Source organism: Chiloscyllium punctatum, chromosome 20, assembly GCF_047496795.1.
Source record: "Chiloscyllium punctatum isolate Juve2018m chromosome 20, sChiPun1.3, whole genome shotgun sequence".
Taxonomy (NCBI): Eukaryota; Metazoa; Chordata; class Chondrichthyes; order Orectolobiformes; family Hemiscylliidae; genus Chiloscyllium; species Chiloscyllium punctatum.
Window position 1 is genome coordinate 39,180,498 of NC_092758.1, and position 23,290 is coordinate 39,203,787.

At 40.1% G+C, this 23,290-nt stretch overlaps 1 protein-coding gene and 1 long non-coding RNA gene across 3 annotated transcripts in view; one reads left to right on the top strand and one right to left on the bottom strand.

Annotated features, from left to right (window-relative positions):
- LOC140492053 (polypeptide N-acetylgalactosaminyltransferase 10-like) overlaps window positions 1-16,125 on the bottom strand; it is a 92,634-nt gene extending 76,509 nt beyond the window's left edge. For both annotated transcript variants that reach the window (XM_072590716.1, XM_072590718.1), the window contains exon 1: window positions 15,928-16,125. In XM_072590716.1, the coding sequence (XP_072446817.1) occupies window positions 15,928-16,059 (132 nt within the window). In that variant the 5' untranslated portion in view covers window positions 16,060-16,125. The remainder of the gene's footprint in view (window positions 1-15,927) is intronic.
- A 280-nt stretch (window positions 16,126-16,405) lies between these two features.
- Window positions 16,406-22,772, top strand: LOC140492054 (uncharacterized). Its single transcript, XR_011963483.1, has 3 exons — window positions 16,406-16,570; window positions 16,843-17,015; window positions 20,148-22,772. It is a non-coding gene; the product is annotated as an uncharacterized lncRNA (long non-coding RNA).
- Window positions 22,773-23,290: the final 518 nt, after the last annotated feature.

Here is a 23,290-nt window from a genome sequence, read left to right on the forward strand (position 1 = left end):
TTCTTCGTGGATGATGCCGCACTAACATTCCATGCTAAGGAACACCTTCATGGCACAGGGACAACTCTCATGCCTGTAAAGAATTTAGTTTGACCATTAGTATCAGGAAGACAAATGTCACGGCCCTGAACTTTGCCATTTCCCATCCAATGTCATGACAATGTGGTGCTGGAAGTTGCTGATAGCTTCACATGTCTCAGCCTCACAGTCACCAACACTGAAATCAACATGCATTACAAAGCTTTAGCTGTTAGGTCCAGCTAAGTAAGGGTGTGGGACAACCACCACCTACTTGAAGACACCAAACTGCAATTCTACCAATCCCATAGACTTCCTCACCAGCAAATGCACCAGAGAATGTCACGCCAGAGTGGGATTTCTGATCCACACCAGGTGATGCTTCATACAGTTACCCACCATAAAGGATAGCGAACAGTGCTTTAATGCACATTTCTTCAATGCGAATTGACAAGTTTAGATCATGATTTGTACAATGAGAACTTTCCTTACCTGTACTGGCTATAATGTGATTCTGGTGCTGCTATTGTGTGATTTTCTTATAACACATGTGAATGGAATGATTGCATTATATCCAAAAAGACTGTAGAGTCATAGAGATGTACAGCACAGAAACAGACCTTTCAGTCCAACTCATCCATGTTGATCAGATAGCCCAACCCAATCTAGTCCCACCTGCCAGCACCTGGCCCATATCCCTCCAAACCCTTCCTATTCATATACCCATCCAAATGTCTCTTAAATGTTGCAATTGTACCAGCCTGCACCACTTCCTCTGGTAGCTTATTCCGTACATGTACTGCTCTCTGTGTGAAAACATTGCCCCTTAGGTCTCTTTTACATCTTTCTCCTCTCACCCTAAACCTATGCCCTCAATTCTGGACTCTCCCACCCCAGGGAAAAGACTTTGTCTATTTATCCTATCCATGCCCCTCATGATTTTATAAACCTCTAGAAGGTCACCCCTCAGCCTCCGTCACACCAGGGAAAACAGCACTAGCCTATTCAATCTCTCCCTATAACTCATTCTCCAACCCTGGCAACATCCTTGTACATCTTTTCTGAATCCTTTCAAGTTTCACAACATCTTTCCAAAGGAAAGAGACCAGAACTGCAGACAATATTCTAACAGTGGCCTAACCAATGTCCTGTACAGCAGCAACATGACCTCCAAACTCCTGTACTCAATGCTCTGACCAAAAAAGGAGAGCATACCAAATGCCTTCTTCACTATTCTATCTACCTGCGACTCCACTTTCAAGGAGCTGTGAACCTGCACTCCAAGGTCTCTTTGTTCAGCAACACTCCCTAGGACCTTACCATTAAATGTGTAAGTCCTACTAAAATTTGCTTTCCCAAAATACAGCACCTCACATTTATCTGAATTAAACTCCGTCTGCCACTTCACAGCCCATTGGCCCATCTGATCAAGATCCCATTGGAATCCAAGGTAACCTTCTTTGCTGTCCACTACATCTCCAATTTTGGAGTCATTAGCAAACTTACTAATTAACCCTCTTACACTCACATCCAAATCATTTATATAAATGAAGAAAAGTAATGGACCCAGCACCAATCCTGGAGGCACTCCACTGGTCACAGGCCTCCAATCTGAAACAGTCTGAAATCTGTACTGGCTAATTAATGGGGAAAAAAAAAAGAGTTTAGAAGAATAAGGGGGAATCTAATTGAAACTTACCGGATACCAAGAATCCTAGACAGAGTGGATGTGGAGAAGATGTTTCCACCAGGACAGGCTAGAGCCCAGGGCACAGCCAGGGTTAAAGCACAGTTAAAGGACAACCCTTTAGAATGGAGATAAGGAGGAATTTCTTCAGATAGAAGGTGGTGACTCTGTGAAACTTGTTGCTGCCAAGGGCTTTGAAGGTCAATTCAGTGAATTATTTAAGACAGAGAAATATAGTTTCTTGATTAGTAAGGAGATCAAGGGTTATAGGGAGAAAACAGGAGAATGGGATTGAAAACAGATCAGCCATGATTGAACGGAGAAGCAGCTTCAATGGGGTGAATGGGTTAATTCTACTCCTACATCTTATGGTCTACGCTCTCTCAGGAACCAAGTCTCACTGCAGTGGTTCTTTCCTTTCCTTGTGATATAATTGGAGATGTTTTCCTGGTCTGTTTATAAATTTCTTACTAATTTTATCAGATACCTCAATCTCTCCGTCTTCATTTATTTTCAGTCATCCCTAGCCAGTTTCTAAAATCTTCCTAATCTTCTGGTCCACTAATAATCTAGCAGCATAGTATGTGTGTTTTTTTTCCCGATTTGATACTATCCTTAATGCTCTTCGTTACCCACAGATGGAGGATCCTTCTGGCTGAGACTTTGCCATTGCTTCTCTACCATTTCACTATTTAAATTCTTCTCCCAAACCAATTTAAATGAAGTCTCTCTTCATACCCTCAACTTCTCCTCATTTAAGTTTAAGACATTAGTTTGAAATCCATATTTCTAACTCTCAAACTGAATATTAGATTCTATCCTGTGATGATCATTCTTACAGAGAGGATCCTTTCTGACAAGGTCATTAATTAATCCAATCATATTACACATTATCTACAGTTAAGTGTGCTACCATCTGGAGCAACTAATGTCTTTCCCCACTTGATCTGTCCTCTACAGCCATGGTTAATTTAACCAATTCTCATCGCAGTCCCTGCTCTTATCCACACAAACTGCAAGATTATCAAACCAGTTTACAACAGGAAGGCTGGGATGCCTCCATTGCTATCTTCTGGATTTCCATGTCTGCTTCATTTACAAGTCACATCCTATTGTTCCTGATCATGGAGCAAAATTTAAGAACTTAGCCTCAGGTGTATGATTTTGTAGTGGAACCAAGTGTGGAAATAACCTTCCCATTCTCCAAAGCCTCACAGCATCTCATTCAGATTGCAACTCAATAACTCAGAGCTGACATTGTATTTATAAACTTGTACCATCGATGTGGCTGCATTAGATCACACAGGTGTCAACCAGCTCCTGCAACACAGCAACTGCCGTGCCACCTTTATCCTATTTTATTTAATTAACTAGGTTTCAAACTGACAATTATTAGTCAATGATTATCTGTCTTTATATTATGTGGTTTAATAAGGAGTTTAAACTGCTAATAAATTAAAGTATTGTCCCAATTTACAGAGGGATAAAAAACACAAAACATAACGTGGGGAGGTGTTGGCCCAGCAGTATCATCACTGAACTATTAATCCAGAGACCTAGATAATGTTCTGGGGACCAATGTTCAAATTCCACCATCTAGATTTAAGAATCTAATGATGACCACAAATCCACTGTCAGGAAAAACCCATCTGGTTCACTAGTGTCCTTTATGGAAGGAAATCTGCCATCCTTGTCTGTTCTGGCTTACATGTGACTTCAGACCCACACAAAATGTGGTTGACTCTTAACTGCTTTTTTTTTTAAAGGGACGGGCAGTGAATGCCAGCCTAGCCATTGACACCAACACCCTGTGATTGGACAGAAAAAAACCCACAAGAAATATGACCAGGAGTAGCTCATATTCATGGGCCAAATCATCAAGCCTGCTCCATCATTCAATATGGCCATTGCTGACCTTTAGCTTTAAACAATTTCTGGTCCATTCCTCATATTCTTAGGCTCCCTAACAGACTGAAAATTTATCTATCCCAACTTTAAATGTATTCAATGATGAAAACGCCACAATTCACTGGGGTGTTAACGTTTATATAATCATATTGTTAAGTTTGCTAATGTATTTAAAGCTAAGAAGAAACAGGTGACAGGTGCTCATGGTCTGAGCACATATATAATGGGGTCCACCTACAAACACTAGGAGTGGAAGGAATTAAGAGATTGCATAGTAAATAAACACTATCCACAAAGTAAGGTGTCTTGGTTTGTTTTTGCTTCACCATCTGGCTTGGATGCTTACTGATAGTGATAGCAGATCATGGCTGTCTAAAAGGTGAAGATAAAATAAAAAAAGTGTTATTTTCAGAGAGAGATGATCATAATTTGAGCTATGTTTGAAAAGAATAACCAAAGGTTAGTGTAACAATTTAGAATGTTATTTTCCACTCTTGTTCTGTGAAGCTGAATCTTACGTTCAATGGAAGATTGAAGTGGATATGGTACACAGAATGCACTGTTGCCAAAGGAAAAAGCAAGGTGTTGCCTTGACAATCTACTTCCTACTAAAAGCAGGATCAAGTGTAAAATATTCAGAGCTAGATGTTCAAGATTTGGTACTGTGGAAGGGTTGAATAATCTATTAATACGAATGGATGTCTTTTTTTAATAACTGGTTGAATAAATGAGTATAAAGCGAAGTCAGACTTAAATTTAGAAAGCAGGATGGAAGTTCTATAGAGTAATAAATAATGGAATTCATTAAAAAAAAAGGAATTTCAGACAATATGCAAGACTTCAAAAACTCTACTCGGAAATTCCTAATTAAGCATTTGCCTTCAAATTGGTGGATTGTGTTAAGGGGTCAAACCTTAATTCAGTAATAACCAGAGTTGTGTTTACAAAAAGAAAAACATGTTTGGAACAGATGTCAGAAATCTTAAGAATATTCCAAAGGAAAACACATTTTCAGTAACCTTAAGGCTCAATGGGATTTTCAGCTCTAACACAGAGTCTGTGGAGAGAACCTTTCAAGTCCATATGACTCTTCTTTAAAACCCAAGGAAAGCTAATAAGACAGCACCACAGCCCATAGAAAAATACTTTTACAAAGCTGTAACAGTAGAATTGAAGGTAAGGAGTAAATAAAAACCTTCCATTTTGTACTTCATAAACATGGAAAATGAATTTAGTCTGTCTCCAATAAGAATGGACAAGGCAAGTGGAGAAATGGATAGCCTCCAGACTGAAAGCAATAGTTAAATTCCTGACAATGTGCAGGGGTTGGGGAGCTTGTCAATGATGAATTTAGGGATACACCATATATGAACATGAGAGTAGATTGTCCCTTTCGCTGATGACAAGTCTGAAAGAAATCACATGATAAGACAAGATGTTTCACAAAAAAAAATCAGCAGATCAACTGAGTTGTTAGTTAATACCTGCCCTGGCAGAGGCAAGTAAAGAACTCATTACAATTAGCTGGGCGCAACAGTCCATATTAATTGGCTTCGTGAGAAATCTAAAGATTCCCTCAGTAATGAGTGATTAATCTCTGCCTTGGGGAGGGGTTTATGAAAATATTCCACTTCTTCTGAGCACTTGAATGAACTGCATCATCGGAGAACAGCATTCATTCAGGCCAAAGGTTCACAGAACATGTGGCATTGCCCAAAGCCATTAGGAATAAATGTTAATCCAAGGGATGTACTATATTGCAAAAGAGAAGAGCAGAAAAAAAGAGTGCAAAGGTCTCTAAGAGTTTAGGTAGCAATGGAGAACAGTAATTTTACAGACTGGCAACCAAACAATAAGGACATATTCCTTGAGGTTAATTAGCACTGACTGCACACTTCGAGAATCTGAACAAGCTATAGAAAGGGATAAGTTCCCATGTACTCTGTGCACATAAATGTTACACAATTGAAGTTATGGGAGATGAAAAGCCAATTGAATACAGACAAAATGATACTGAGACATAGGACAAAGCTACTTACTTCCAAAGAAAACAACCTATAGTCACGAAAGATAGTCATGCCAGAGGGAGCCAGCTTCTTTTTTAATTCATTCATGGGATATGGTCATCACTGGCTGGGACAGCATTTATTGCCCATCCCTAGTTGCTCTTGAAGTTGGTGGCGAGCTGCTTTCTTGAACTGCTGCAATCCATTCAATATAGGTATATCCACAATGTCATAAGGAAGGGAGCTTCACCCTGTTTGACCCCATGACACTGAAGGTTCAATGAACAGTGCAGGGAGGGCAAGCTGGGAGCAGCACCAAGCATACCTGAAGAGGAGGTGTCAACTTGGTGGAGCTACAGAATAGGACTATTTATATGCCAAAGAGCATAAGCAAGTGACAGATCAAGCCAAGTGATTTAACAGATAACAAATCAGATGTGTGCTCTGCAGTCTTGTCATGGATAGTGATGGAGAATTAAACAATTCACTGGAGGAAGCCGCTCCACAATTATCCCCATTCTCAATGATGTGGGAGTCAGCACATCAGTGAGAGAGTCAAGAAACAAGCATTTGCAACAATTTTCTACTAGAAAAGTCTGGTGGATAATCCATCTTAGCCTCCTCCCATGATCCCCAGTATCACAGATGCCACTCTTCAGCCAATTCACTTCACTCCAAAATGATACCAAAACAAAAGGATAAGAGACTGAAAACACTGAATAATGTAAAATCTAAGGGTGCTCACAACCTTCCTAAGATGGTCCTGAAGACTTGTGTTCCAGAACTTGCTACATCCCTAGTCAAGCTGTTCTACTACAGCTATAAGCCTGGCATCAACCTGACAACATAGAAGATTTCCTAGGGATGCCCTGTCCGCAAAAGCAAAACATACCCAACCAGGCCAATTACCACCTCAAGTCTGCTCTTGGATCATCATCAGCAAAGTTACAGAAGGTATCATTAACATAGTTATCCAGCAGTACTTGCTCAGCAACAACCTGCTCACTGCTGCTTAGTTTTGGTTCTGCCAGGGCTATTGTGCTCCAAATTCTTGAAGCCTTAGTTCAAACATGGTTCCAAGGGCTAAATTACAGAGATGGATTCGCTGAAGTGAAAGTGACTGCCCTGGTTCAAAATTGGAGTCAAAGAGAATCACAAAGAAAGCTTTCTACTGTTTAGAGTCATAAGGATGATGATTGTGGTAGCTGCAGCTCTGTCATTTCACATTCCAGGACATGTCTGCAGGAGGTTCTCAGGATAGTATCCTCGGTCCAACCACCTTCAGCTGCTGCATCAATAAACTTTCCTCCATAAAATCAAAGTGGAAATGTTCACTAATGATTGTATGATGTTCAGCACCATTTGTGAGTCCTCTGATACTGAAGCAATCATTGTCCAAATGTATCAAGGCCTGAAAGAGATTCAGCCTTGATCTGACAAGTGGCAAATGACATTCACTCCACACAGTGTCAGGTAATGACCATCTCGAACAAGAGGAAATCTAACCATCACCCCTGAAGATTCAATGACATTAACTTCACTGAATCTCCTGTCAACATCCTGCCAGAAACTGTAGTAAGAGTGGACCTGGAAACGTAGTGAAAGGAATTCTGCTCACAGAACAGTGAGATTTTAATTATACTAACAGTAGTATTTCAGAATGAGATAGGAGGCCAAGTTAATATCAAAGTTTGACAAGAGCAAGGTCCATGGAACAAGCCAGGTACACCACAAGTTTAAGCCCCTATGATCAAGATGTGCTTGTGACTACAAACTGATTAAGCTAAGCTGAAAAAGGTTGCAGACTACTACATAAGAGTGCACCAGCCTTATCACATGGATGGATACACACAGAAAAACAAAAAAGTGTTTCCTATGGGATGTACAAGGCTTAATGCTGGATTAATGGCTCAAGGTTTTAATGAAAAGCTCAAGGTGTTAAGTGGCTGTTACTGCAGGAACGTGATCTTGAATATCATACCTCTTTGAGCAAAATAATTCTGGGAGTAGAAGTCTGTCTATGTAAAAGCTGTATTTTGCAACTTTAAATGAGAATTATTTTTGAAACAACTTAAAGCACAAGATGATCTAGAAGGGAAGCTGCGGAAATTTAATAAATGTTTCTTTGGGTTGAATAATGCAGTGAAAGTATAGTTCATCTCAGTTTGGTCATCCGGCTGGAAGGTTCCATTCACCTTAAAATTGGACTCAAAGTTTTACTGATATCACAGAACCGAGACAGCCCTCTTTATAATGCAAGTTGATGATTTTCTGTGGGGAGAGTCTGCAGCATTCAAACAGACAAAAAAAACATTGGAACTTGTCCTGATTTGGAGGTGCCAGTGTTGGACTGGGGTGTACAAAGTTAAAAATTACACACAACACCAGGTTATAGTCCAAAAGGTTTATTTGGAAGCACTAGCTTTCAGTTGACAACCACCTGATGAAGGAGCAGTGCTCCGAAAGCTAGCTTCCAAAGAAATCTGTTGGACTATAATCTCGTGGTGTGATTTTTAATATTGGAACTTGTGATTGGCAGTAATGTTTCAGCGGCCTTTAAATGTATTGGATTACCTAGCAAATTGAACAAATGGGAAAGGTTTTGGATCAAAAAAGTTTTCTTGGAACAGATTACTTACATCCCATTTAATTGGGCTGGGTCCTCAGAGAAAAGATCCTGTATTCAAGGTAGAAAACAGACTAGTTGACAAGTTGGTTTCTTCGATTAAGCTGATTGTAAGATGCAAGGGCAGATGTGCAATGAGGTCCCGGTTTTTTTTTATCCTCAACTCCACTTTACTGCTTTTACCTCATAATCCTCAATTCCCTCATTAATTTAAAATCTCTCAACCCCGAATATAGTTAACAATTCTACCTCTACAGTAGAAAATTCCACAGATTTGCCAGCCTCAGATAAGAAATTCCTCCTCATCACTGACTTAAAAAGACAACAGCTTATTCTGAGGTTATGCTTGTTGGCCCTAGACGCTTGTCAAGAGGAAACAACCTTTCCCAATCTATCTTATCAAGTCACTTCAGAATATTATATGTTTCAAGAAGGTTCCCATTCATTCTTCTAAAATCCAATGAGTTCAGACTTGACCTTCCTCAACTTCTCCTCAAAGACAGTTCCTCCATTACCAGGATCAATCTTCTCTGACTGTCTCCAATATATGTTTCTTTGGATAGAGGATCAAGTTCACAGTATTCCAGCTGTGGTCTGACCAGTGCCCTGTACAGGCTTAATGAAAGTTTCCTGCTTTTATAATCTATTGCCTTTGAAATAAAGGTCACCAATCCATTTGCATTTCCTATTCCAGAGATGTTATGCTAGCCTTTTATGATTTATGCACAAAGACTCCTCATCCCTCTACAGCTTTCTGCAGTCTTTGTCTATTTAAATAATATCCAGATGCTTTATTCTTCCTGCCAATGTGCAAGACCATACATTTTACCATATGTCCCACCTGTCAAGTTTCCATTAGGTTAACCTTTCAAATTGCCTCTGTAGATATTTTTGTCATGCTCAGCACTTGCTTCCCCACCTATTTTTGTACCATCTGCAAACTTGGTTATTGTACGTTCACTCTATTCATTCAAATCAAGCCATTAAATTAAATTATATTGTAAATAATTGTAGTTGCAGCACAAATCCTTGTTGCGCTCTACTAGTTACAGGTTGTCATCCTGAAAATTCCATCCCTTATTCCAACGCTGTCTTTTATTAGTCCTCTATTCTAACATACTACCTCCAATACATTAAGCTCTCATCTTGTTAAGTTATCTAATAGATGGCATCTTACCAAACACCTTAACTCATCCAAGTATATTACATCCACTGCTTTCCCCTATCTTTCCCGCTACATTCCCAAAGAATTCTTAGAAATTTTTCAGGCAGCATTTCTGCTTCATGAAGCCATGCTGACTCTGCTTGACCATATGGTGCATTTCAAAATATTCTGCTGTTACAGCTTTTGTAAGAAACTCTAACATTTTCCCCAATGACAGATATTAAGCTAATTATTGTACAGTTCCTGTTTATCATTTCCTTCCCATTTTAAATGAAATAGAGTCAAACAGCATGGAAATTGGCCCTTTGGTCTAACCAGCCCATGTCGAACATAATCCCAAACTAAACTAGTCCCACCTGCCTGCTCCTGGCCCATATCCCTCTAAACTTTTCCTATTCGTATACTTATCGAAGTGTCTTTTAAACATTATAACATTTGCAAGTTGCCAATCCTCTGGGATTTTTCACAAATCTAAGGATTCTTGCAAAATTACCACTGTAACCATCATCACAGTAGCTACTTCTTTCCATATCCTTGGATGCATCCCATTAGTCTAGGGGACTTATCAGTCTTTACTGTAACTAGTTTTTTTGGTACATTTTCTCTGTTGATAATTATTGTGTTTAAATCTTCTCCTTCTTTTGCCCCTTGAATATTTAGTATTTTTGGGACACTATTTGCATCTTCTCCTGCGAAGATTGGTGCAGAGCATCATTCAACTCCTCTGCCATTTCCTGCCTTCCCACCATTATTTTCCCTTATCATTACTTCATTGTATCTTTTCTTTTAATTTGATGCTATCCTTAACTTTTCTGGTTCACTGTTTGGCTTATCCCCTTCCTAAAATCCTCTTTCCTCACTGGAATACGTAATCCATGAGCTCTCTTTGCTGCTAAACTCCTTTTCCAATCCACTGCAGTTAACTCTGTCCTTGCTACTTTGAAATTACTCTTGTTTATGTTTCAGACCCAAGTTTCTTCCACTCAAACGGAATGCTAAATTCTACCACTTTACAGTCATTCCGATGGGAACATTTACTCTGACATCACTTATTAAAGCTGCCTCATTACACATGATCAGATCCAAAATTGTCTGATTCCTGTTTAGATTCACAACAACTAGTTCCAGGAAATTGTTTATTCTTCCTCATGGCTACCCTGGACAATCGGACTACCTCAATCTACATAAGATTAAAGTCAACCAGGCTTAACATACAGCCTTTTTTTTATAAAAGCAATGCCCTCACTATCTCCTGATTTCTACTCTGTCCCACCATATAGCTATTGCTGGACTACCCCTAGGCAATGCCATCTTTTTATTTCTTACCTCCACCCTCATGGATTCTACATTTTCTGATCCAACGCAACTTCAAGCCATCAAACATACCCTATCCCATCCTTGCTACCCCACCATTCTTCTTGACCAACATTTTGTAAAGTTACAGATTGCTGAATATTTAGTTTCCAGCTTTGATCTCCTTTTAACCATGTCTCCCTAATGACTATAACATCGAACTCATTAACCTATGCCATTAATTAATTTTGTTCTGAATACTACATGCACTCAGATAATGGGCCATTAATTTCTCCTTTTTACCATCTTCCCCCTTTGTAACTATTTATTGCTGTTTTGTTATATTTGTACACTCTTGTCACTTCCTGTATTACTGAGTATCGTACACAAATAGCCACCTTGTAATTCTACCATATTCTTTTGCTTTGTGAGCCTACACTTACACTCTCCAAATCCTCCCCACCCTTAGAATCACAGAATTTTACAGTACAGGAGAAAGCCATCCATTCCATTGTGTTTATACTGGCTACCAAAGGAGCTATCCAACCAGTCCCACTCTCCAGCCCTAGCTCCACAGTTTTCTAAATTCATCACTTTCAAATACATTTCCAGCTCTTTTTTGAAACCTGCCTCTACCACTCTCTCAGGCAGCATATTCCAAATCCTAACAAATCTGAATAAAGAAGTTTACCATCTGACTCCTATTGCTCTTGCTGACAATCTTCAAATTGTACCCACTTGTTAGTCTAAATCCCTACTTATTCAATGCGCCAGGACAGTAGTCCCAGCAGGATTTAAGTGAAGCCTGAACTCCCACCAGAATTGCTCACTTCTGCCCCAGCACTGGTGCCATTACCTCAGAACCTGAAACTCAGATTGGTGGAGTAGCAGATAGTGAAGGGGGCTGTCAGAAAATGCAGCAGAGTGTAGATAGATTGGAGGGTTAGGCAGAAAAATGACAGATGGAGTTCAACCCCAACAAATGCGAGGTGATGCATTTTGGAAGATCCGATTCAAGAGCGTGGGCGGCACGGTGGCACAGTGGTTAGCACTGCTGTCTCACAGCGCCAGAGACCCAGGTTCAATTCCCAACTGACTGTGTGGAGTTTGCACATTCTCCTAGTCTCTGCGTGGGTTTCCTCCGGGTGCTCCGGTTTCCTCCCACAGTCCAAAAATGTGCAGGTTAGGTGAATTGGCCATGCTAAATTGCCCGTAGTGTTAGGTGAAGGGGTAAATGTAGGGGAATGGATATGGGTGGGTGCGCTTCGACAGGTCAGTGTGGACTTGTTGGGCTGAAGGGCCTGTTTCCACACTGTAAGTAATCTAATTTCTCTAGCGATCTACAGTAAATGGAAAAGCCCTTAGGAAATTGATGTGCAGAGAGAGCTGGGTGTTCAGGTCCATTGTACCCTGAAGGTGGCAACGCAGGTCAATAGAGTGGTCAAAAAGGCATAGAGCACACTTTCTTTCATTGGACAGGTTATTGAGTACAAGAGTTGGCAGAAAATAAGCAACAGGTTTAAGGATCTGGATCGGCACAGGCCAAAGGGCTTGTTCCTGTGTTGTAATCTTCGTTGTTTGTTCATTTCACCCTCAATCATCAACTTTATCTACCCTTTGCTAGTTTGCCCACAGCAGTAATTTAGAAGTTATTACACTGGAGGTTCTGTTGTCTAATTTACCCTTCTAACTGCTCAAAATCTTTCAGGAGAATCTCCTTTCCAGTCCTCTTCATGCCATTGGTATGAATGTGGTTGATGACAACTGGATCCCTCCTCTCCAGTTCTTTCCCTAGCCCAGAGATGTCCTTAGCTCTTGGCATAGGGCAGACAATATAGCCTTTGAGACTCCTACTCATGGCTGTAGAGAACAGTATCTATCCCCTAATTATACTATTCTCTACCACTACTACACTGATGTTTTCTACTTCCATTTGTACATCTCTGTACCAAAGTTCTGTGGTCAACTTGTGGAGCCAAGGCTCCACAATTGCAACTCTCTAGCTTCCCATACCCACCTCAACTGTAGTCACACTCTTCTGTTCCCAATCACAGACCAATTTTGAATTACCTCTTCTGAGCAGAACCAGCTCTGGAGTCCTTTGGAACAAGGTAATGTGCCCCTTTCTGATGTATGCGATGTCTGCCACTCCTCAACGCTGATTTGGGGTTTCTTGAGCTGCAAACACTTATCGCAGATGTAGTCACTCTGGATCACATTGACGTCCAGCAGTTTCCATACGATGCAGCAGTAACACATCACCTATCGTGCCATCACTATTGTATTTGATTTAATTTATAAATTAATTACTCTGAAATGTAAAAGATCAGGGAATATAATGATTAGATTAGATTCCCTACAGTGTGCAAACAGGTCCTTCGGCCCAACAAGTCCACACTGACCCTCCGAAGAGTAACCCACCCAGACCCCATCTGACTAATCACCTGAGACTATGGGCAATCTATCATGGCCAATTCACCTGACCTGCACATCTTTGGATTGTGGGAGTAAACCAGAGCACCCAGAGGAAACCCACACAGACACAGGGAGAATGTGCAAACTCCACACAGTCACATTCGCTGGAATCGAACCTGGGTCCCTGGCACTGTGAGGCAGCAGTGCTAACCACTGAGCCACCATGCCACCATGCATGATATTTAATCTTTATTATTTAAATCACCAGTATCAATTAAACAACAATTTTAAAATAGCAAACAAAAAATGCTGGACACCTAAACACAAATTGAAGATCTTACATTTACTTTAAAGACTGGAACCATTCACCAGTCATATTCTCAAATCAGCATCTTTCCCTGCACTTGTGTCATGCTGCGATTTGTGACATCAATGCAGCTAAGACTCTTGATGCATGCCTTTTATCTTCTCTTGCATACCTCTCACTCTGGAGAGCCTGCTCCTTGCATTCAACATCAGTTAAAGCACCACCCTCCCCCTTTGCACTGAATTCCCACTTGAACAAATTTCCTGTAGTACACTCACTCATCTTGCATCTCACTTCACTCAAGTCTCCTGCATATTGATAATGTTCTGTACTGACCACGCGAGGCAACAAAACCTCTTTCTTATACAGAGCTGCTCAGTCTTAGCTTATTTCTTAGCCACAGTGAGCAACACTTCATTTAAATAAAAGGAATTCAAAATGCTTGAACTCTAATTGCCACATCAGGCAGCTGCCTACTATAATTTGATTATTTTACTTAAAAAGTTATGCCCGAACCTGACTTTAACTCTAAAATTGGACTTGAAAAGGACATACTAGTTGAATTCCCACTCGAAACAAATTCGCACCAGTACATCGCTTGCTGTTTGTGTCATTCCACTGAAGTCTCTAACACACTAACCTGTGTCTAACCATCTAGTTTGGATCCAGATTGACAAGTGTAGAGAATACCAAAGATTCACAGTTGTCTAGTGAAGAAAATTTTCCTCAGTCCTAAATGATTGGGAGAAAATTTTTAAACGTCATAAGGAAGTCATGATTAATTTATACAAGTCACTGGTTGGACCTCTTATGGTTCTGGATACCACACTACAGAAAGGATGTGAACATATCGGACAGAGTGCAGAAGAGTTTTGCAAGAACAGCTCATTCAATTAGAGAAGTTGAGACTGTTTTCCTTGGAGAACAGATTTAATTGAAGTTTTCAATATCCAAGAAGTCTGGACAGAGTAGACAGGAAGGAACAGTTCACACATGACTGAATTGAGAACAGAGGGCCCAGTTTTGAAGTGTGTTGCAAAAGAAGCACACAAGGGGAGAAAAGGTGTTTTCCATACAGCAGGAAATTAGGTATGGAATGCACCATCTGGCGCATAGTGGTGGCAGGTTTAATTAAGACATTCGGGAGCATTGGATAATTATTTAGATAGGAAGAATGCACAGGGTGGAGAGAAAAGGCAGGTGGTTGGCAAAACGTTAAAATTATAAGAAAGCAACACAGACATGATGGGCTGAATGGCCTCATGCTGCACCTTAACAATTCTGTGAACTGCACAGTGCATTGTTAGACAATAACATTACTTAAAGTAAAATCAACTTTGGATAGATTTACATTCTTTTTTTCCTGAAGAGCAATCAAATTGAATTCAAAGTAACCTAATGGTTTTATAACATTTCTAAAAGTGTTTAACTGGCTGCGAAGAAAGTTGACCAGCACAAGATCATAGGATACTGCATCCAAGTCTTTTGCAGCACAAACTTTCCAGATAAATAGTTTGGGTTTCATTCATCATCGGATTGTCTATCAGAAGTGTGAAACAGTTATCAGATGAATGAAGGGACATTTTCTTTTCAAATTATTGCAAAAACAAACTAATCGGTAGTACCTTGTGATGGCAGTCAGCAGAAAATACACAATATTAATCTAAAATCGCTCTGCTTATTGAAGAACGAAAAGCTATTTCAGGAGTAGTCAATTCTGATAATACTTACAGTGCCACTTTCACGTCTGTAGGATGCAATTTAATTCCACAGATGCAAAACGAGATTCTTAAAAGGGCTAGTTTCTCACTACTTCAATTTGACATGGTCATTAATTATTACTCCAGTGAACTGCCAAGTGAGGTTTAAAGTGTCTCCAAGTCCCTTAGCATGCACTCCTCCACGTCATCGAATAAACGTATATTTATTTAATCGTCGAAATGTTTAGAACTGTTACGCGCACCATCTTAACATTTAACAGTTGCACACAGGGGGAGAAAACATTCCTATACACAACAATCGGCCCGGTTATTTGAACAGGCGTCTGGCTAACTAGATTTTCCAGCACCACTCTGATCTAAACTCTATTCTCTAAGTGGATCCACACAGCGGTTCTTATCTGAGCCCATTCGCTGCAGTGTAAATATAGCATCGAGTATCAAGGAAGTAAGGAAGCTGACAAAGCTCCTCCTCTAGGGTCTATACACAGGAACAGAATATCGGGAATTTTAGAAGTTCCTTAATTGTATGTCCGTGACCCATACCCTAAACAGCCGCTCTCAAAAAACGTAAACAACCTAAAATCAACATTTTAAATCTCCCTCTCTATATTTTATAAGCAACCGATACATCAACACATATTTTTAGGCACAACAGGTATGAAATCATACAAGTTTGAGTTCATATCATAAAGGTAAATAAGTGCATGACCCTGATGAATAATACTTGCACCACAGCTGGTCCCAGGTATGAGAACTCAGCTGGGAATGTGTGATTTCATACCTGCACCACTTCAGCTGGGCTCTCTAACTGCTTCTCCCTGTACAGAGACCACAGCCCGACGTTCGGGAGGAAAACTATGGTTAGGAGGATTAAGCCGGCCACCTGAAGGAGTCTCTTTTGCCTCCGCCTCATCTCCCAATGTCTGGTTGAACAAGAGACTTTGCTATCAGTAAGAATGTATCCAACTTTCTCCCTGCAGCTCCTCGCAGATACTGAACCAGGGACTTCCGCTGGCTGGTACCATTATCCCAATGGGGGAGATTTCTAAACTCAGAACATCCAGTCACCAAAGTATTCGTCTAATTCCCTTTCAGCTCGACATATTTCGTGTCATTGTAATTATTGAAAATCGATATTTGAACAATTTAAATTCAAAGGTATAACTTTGGAATTTTTTGTAACTGTATCGTTCAGGAAAACACCCTCACGCGGTTTCAATCGCTCCTCCGAGTGGGTTGTGACTGTCGAACCCGGAGTATCACTGAGTCCCAGGCGAAGGCAACGTGTTCAAATTGCTATTTGTCAACTTAAGACCCATAGGCTTTAGCTTCAGACTTGAATTCAAACACCGGGAGGGTGCGACCGTATTCATTCTGAATATATATACAGGGAGGGAAAGTGGAAACGTCGTCAATAAACGCAGGTATTTTACATGCGAAGTTCAATGTCCACAGTGTCCTGCCATAAACAATTCATTCCAGTCTTTGCATTTAACAATTGCGAACCCAAGGCAATAATGATTTTGGAATATAGTAAATAAGTCAATTGGTTGCGGTGTTGTAGGCATAATTTACATCTCGGTCAGATAGCGATGGCGCAATTTAACTCACATTCTTTATAATTTCAAATCAGTTTCAGACAATAATCACTGAAAATATATTGGAATAACTGAGGACTTGTTCTGTTGCTTTAAAGTACTGTCGCCAAACATACCTTGAGACAGGAGTCCAGATACTGGAGAGGAGCTGCTCTTTTACAGAAACCGTTGTGCCATATTGTGGCTCGGATATATTTCAATCCGTCCGCCTATAGATTTTAAAAAAAACGCCAAATCTTAGTGTTTACAGACTAAAGCAAGGAAGCGACATGTATGTATAATCAAGTATATTTATATTTTATGCTGATGCTGCAATTATATCCGGGTACAAAAATGCTGCTAGAATAATTGAACTCAGACGTCCTCATATTACGGAGTAGGCACTTTAATTTTGTTTGTCGACTTCATTTTCACAAAACTTCATGGTTACTGTAGTTGTTCAAGCGGCCGACAGGTGGTTCACTTGCACCAATAGAATTCGAACAATTGCTTCCTGATATTTACAAGATCAGAGGAGGGTGAAGGAAGATTTATTTTATCTCCTAAGTCAGTATCCGATATAACCATTACATGGTTGCATCTTGTTTTATTTCATTACAGGGGTATGCCTCCATGCTGTCCTGTTTGAGAGACCATTCTAACTGTTGATCGCTCGGTATGCAGAAAGACTTCCTGCTATCAATCGTTAACCTTGAGCCAGTGGTGTCTTTAGGACAGTACCTCCAGGTCGAAAGCGATTTCCTTTCACTCTGTTGTTGTGGATTCTGAAGTGACTGGATCTGCAAAGTCTGCCAGGAGTGGGGAAGGAGCTCACTTTGGGAGTTTGATGCCAGGCTCATGTGACTCATCCAGTCAGGACTCACTGCCTCAATGCTGGGAACGTTGGCCCAGAGAGGACACAGATATTCGAGTGTCTCTGTTGCTACTGGATCCGCAGGAGTTTGTGGAGTCAGTGGTGTTTCTCTAGGGAGTTTTTTTTTTATTTTATCAAACTGTACAAAATACAAACAAACAGTTAACAAGGAACAGCAGTTTACAGGGGAAAGGGGTGGCAAGACCAGATCCCCAAACCCCACCATACAAACAGTTCACAGGGAAGTAAGGATGAACACTAAATCCAATCGTATTTTACCAAAAAGGAAACAGTATCACAAACTCATACAAAAACAGTACAATCAACCGAACAATAAAACAGTGCAGATAACACAGACACCCCTGGCAACCCAGCAAATGACCTGTCCCTCCCACCATCCAGCCACAAGGTAGCCCACCCCTTCACCCCTTCTAGTTCTGGGTCCAGCTAGGGATTTTGAAGTGTCAATTATGCATTGAAACGTGGACCAGAAAGAAAAGGCCTGGAAGATTGCTACCTTGTAGACCATGAGCTTGATGCCAAGATTGAGGTGGTCTTCTTCGAAATACACTGCTGCATAGACAGCCAAAGACTGTGCTGACACATTTCTAGCAATGTTGAATTTCACCGTCCATGCCTACCCTCCAAGAGAGATCTTCAGAAATTTTCCCTCAAATGCTAATGAAAGTACACAAACAACTTGGAACTAGGCTCTGATTTTGCCTGTACACAAGTATTATCTGCATTCTGCAGCTGAACAACAAATATTGGGGAGATATTCATTCTGGAAAGGAGACGATATAGGTTGGACAGTTTGCTACATGTACTGTAGGGAAGCACCACTCCAGCAGAAAGCTTCATGGACATGGAGTTGAGCAATGATGATGGAGAAGAGAGTTGGTGCAATGACCTAGCCTTGCACATGTATTAGGGCCATGGTAGATCTGTTGCTAACGGTCATAGCTTGCATTCCAGTGAATGCAGCAGCCAGGAATAGTGATGAATTTCTGCAGGCATTGCAGGGGGTTCTCTGGTAGTCCCTCCCGTTGCTAGAATTGAAGATTTTTTGAGGTCAAAGGAAGGTCATGTTTACAATTTGCTGCATTCTGAACTTAAATTTATTTGTTGTGTTGTCCTCCTTGATGGATGGAATTTGCATTGTGACTACTAGGAACTTTTCAGCCAAAGGGAGGAGGAAATTTCATTCCAGTGATTGTTTTGTAATAGTCCTCAGGATGAGCCTTACTTTATCACCTTATGCCCTTTCTAAGACCATCTCCTTCAAGCCTTCTTGACACCATTCCCAGAAAATTGTGTGAGATAATTGCAACTGAGTGAAGTAGTAAAAAGAACACTAAAACATTATTGGCATCCAGATATTGAAAGAAAATACAGGAAACATGTCCAGAATCTTGCTCAGGTTATTTTAAGGAATATCTTTATAAAAGAAAAATGAAAACTGAGATTAATAAGGAAGAAATTCCAGATATTCAGGCCAAAATAGCAGAGATCATGACCATTAATGGAATGATTAAGAACAGGAATGAACAAAAAAAACATAAATGGTGAGCAGCAGAAATTGAGAAGGCTTTAAGTGGCTGAGGGAAGTCATAAAAATTTGGAATTGAGGCTATGAATGCTTTGAAAAAAGAAATCAGGTGCTTTTGAGCCAGAGAAGATCAGTTAAGCACAGTGATTATGGGGGTTAGGATATAGACAACAGAGGTTTGCATGAGCACAAGAGTCATGTAGAATAAATCATCCCGATGAAGGGCTTTTGCCCAAAACATCAATTTTACTGCTCCTCGGATGCTGCCTGAACTGCTGTACTCTTTCAGTACCACTAATCCAGAATAGAATAAATCATAGAATCCCTACAGTGTGGAAACCGGCCATTCGGTCCATTCAGTCCACACTGACCCTTCCAAGAGCATCCCACCCTGTCCCTGTAACCCTGCATTTCCCGTGGCTAATCTATTAGCCTGCAAATCCCAGGACACAAGGGCAATTTGGCATTACCAATCCACCTAATCTGCACATCTTTGGAGTGTGGGAAGAAACCAGAACACCCAGAGGAAACCCATGGAGACACAGGGAGAATATGCAAACTCACACAGACAATTGCTCAAGGACGGAATTAAACCCTGGTTACTAGTGCTAGGAGACAGCAGTGCTAACCACTGAGCCACCATGCCACCTATGGAGGGAGGAAGTTGGGAGGCTGGCCAGGACAGCACTGATGTCTATGAACCATCTACCAATGCTTCATAATATGCATTGTTATTTGTTCCAGTCTTCCTATATCAACCCTCAGACACATTTACTCTCCAGAGTAACTTGGCCATAAACCAGAGGAGAGTGCACTGTATTTGCTACAAGGAGCAAGTTAGAATATGAAAATTAAGATTTTGCTGATCAGATGTTCATAAGATAAGAAATAAAAACTGAAAGAACTGTGGATGATGTAAATCAGATAAAAATAGAAAATGTTGGAAAAGCTCAGTTCTGAGGAAGGGTCACTCGAATGTTAACTCTGATTTCTCTTCGCAGATGCTGCCAGACCTGCTAAGCTTTTCCAGCAATTTCAATTTCGAACAGAAGACGTGCCTTGACTAAAGATCCTAAGAATTCTGATCTCAAAGACGGTGCTCTTATAAAAAAGAGAGGATTTTGTGGAGCATCAAGATTATATGTTGGCATTTGGATCCAGTAGTGTCCAGGGGAGAGATGTTCAGGAGAATAGTATGTACAGATCCATGAACATTCCACATCCAATCATGAATAGCAGTTAGACGACAGATTGGAGAACACTTCACAAACATCTCCGTCCTTAATGGTGGGGAGCCCAGTACATATGTGCTAAACAAAAACGTGAAGAAATGATTTCCAGCCAGAAATGTCAAATAGATGATTCATCTCAGCACCTCCAAGGTCCTCCAAATTACAGATGTCAATATAATTCACTGCATGTAATAATAAGGGGCTGAAAACCCTGGCTACTGAAAAGGCTCTTTCCAACGTCCAAACCAGAGTACTGATGGCATGCTCCAGAAATAGTTGTGTCCTTCGTCAGGCTGTTTCAGCACTGCTCCAACAGTATTATTTTCCCAATAATATGGAAAATGACTCAGGTAATTTCTGTCATCAAAAAACATAGCAAATCCAATCCATCTGAATAACCTATTTCACTGAAGTTTCGTTCGGGACACACAGCTCCACATCTTATAACAACCTAGGTCCAGACATGGACAAATGTGTTAAACTCAAGAGAAGAGATCAGACTGAGTGCATCTGACATCAAGACAGCATTTAATCAAGTATGACATCAAGGAACCCTCAAAATTGAAGTTATTGGATTTTTGGGAATCTCTTCTCTGATTGGAATCATACCTATCATAAAAGGATGATGGTTGTTGTTGAAGGCCAATCATTCTGATCCAAGAACTGCAGAGGTTCCTCAGGCTGGTCTCCAAGATGAACCACTTTCAGCTGTATCAGTAATGATTTTTCTCCTATCATCAGTTCTGAAATGAATGTTCATTACGTGCACAGGACCATTGCCAATTTCTCAGATGCTGAAGGATATTGGCATTCTGCAAGATAGCAACATTCAGGTTAGAGTTGAAGAGTGGCACACAAGTGTCATGCAATAACCAATAAAAGAGAGAATCTAACCACCTTCCTTTGGCATTTAATGACATTACCATGTTCAACATTCAGGAGATCATCACTGAACAAAACTTTAACTGGACTGGCTGCATAAATTCTCTTGTTGTAAAGGAGATGTGGAGGCTGGGAATTCTGTTGTGCAATTCATCTCTTGACTCAAAAGCTTGTCCAGTATTGACAAGGCCCAAGTCAATAAGTGTAATGGAATACATTCCACATGCCTGGATGAGTGTAGCTTCAATAGCACAGAAGCTCACCATCTGATTTGTTGCATTCTGTTGCCCAGATCGCAACCTGTCCATCAGAATTTATCTCACCTGTAAGCTGTCCAGAATTCATCCAGCTCTGGCAGTTCATAAATCACAATCAAAATTGATTTGACCATGAAAACGTTTCTAATCTATCATTCATTCACTAAACTTTTCTGAAATTGCCAAGTCTGTCACCTTTCCAATCAAGATTATTTACGAAAATAGGGGTTTTTTTTGTGAACAAAATCCAGCAGATTTCATACAGTGCAGAAATTCCTCATGCTGTCAATTCTTCCTTTCAGGTTCGATGGCTTAGTGCAAGCATCACAAAACTTGACATTTTAGATACGGTATATATCCCTTGGGTATCAAAGTAATATTAATAGTAATCTGCGATGACCTTTAACAACTATCAGCAATAGAGATCCAGATGCTTCAAATGTTCTTATATGTCCATTGTGATGAATGATAAAAATCAATGGACATCACTGTAAAATTGCTCTGCTCAGATTTTGGAAAGTGCAATTTTCACTAGCCATTCCTGAAAAAGTTGCAGGTGTTTGACTTGTATCAAAAATCTTCCAATGATAACCTGGAATAGCTACACATTGTAGCTGTGAAATGTAGATATTATCTCACATCCAGTGACAGAGAATCCCTTGTGGTAGAGGTAAACATCAATTTACTTGCAGCAAATGATAAAAAGGACATCTCTCTTCAGAAATTAAACCTCCAAAAGACAGTATTTCATACAAGTTTCATACAATCATTGTGGCTATTTACTGCAGTGTTGGGGCCAATAAACTGTTCATGACACTGCATATTGTTTTTCACACGTTATTTTGCTTTATCTTCTCATGCTTTCCATTGAACCCAGAGCTTGGATTAACCCTTTTATTTGTTTGTAATGTGTTTAGTTTGTGCCTATCTCATTTAGATATCTATTTCACTTGGTTTGCTGACTAGTTTGCATTTTTCTGACTTGTTTCCTGGGTTATATGATTGACAGGAAATTCAAAAAAATGCATAAGGTTAAATTTAATGCAAAAACACAGATTTTCTTTTGCATATTATTTATTTTGTTTTTCTGTGGTAAAACATTGTGCTCCAAAGATCCAAGCTAATAGTTATTTATTTTCCTACAAGTACATTTTTGGTGCAGAATCATTCATGTTGAAAATTAGTTTTCTTCAAATGTCATTTTTGAGAATTTACATGCAAATATTCTGAATATGTATTCAGACACACACCAAAAGAGCCTTGAATAACTAATTGTCTCAATTTACAATTGCTGTATTAATTATAAAAATAATATCTGTGAACTGAAGTAGACATTTTTTGTAACATAAAAACCCCCAAAAGAACTATGAATGCTGTAAATCAGAAACAAAAACAGAAATTGCTGGAAAAGCTCAGCAGGTCTAGCAGCACCAGTGGAGAGAAATCAATTAGTGTTTTGGGTCAAATGAACCTTCCTCAGAACTGATGGTAGCTCAGAAAATTTCAGTTTACATTCAGAAAATAGGCTGCGGGAAGGGTTTAAGGAGTAAAACGAGAGAGAGGGATAGAGCCCAAAAGAGACGGAAAAATAGTTGGACAGATAAGGGAGTGGATAACAATCCAGCTAGGAAGGTGAATAGCTATTAATGGTGACTGTTCATGGCTAACAATGGGTTGTGTGGAATAAGAAGTTAGTCTTACTTCTGTGGTAGGCAAAGTAATGGAAAGGGTACTGAGGGATAGGATTTACGAGTATCTGGAAAGACACTGCTT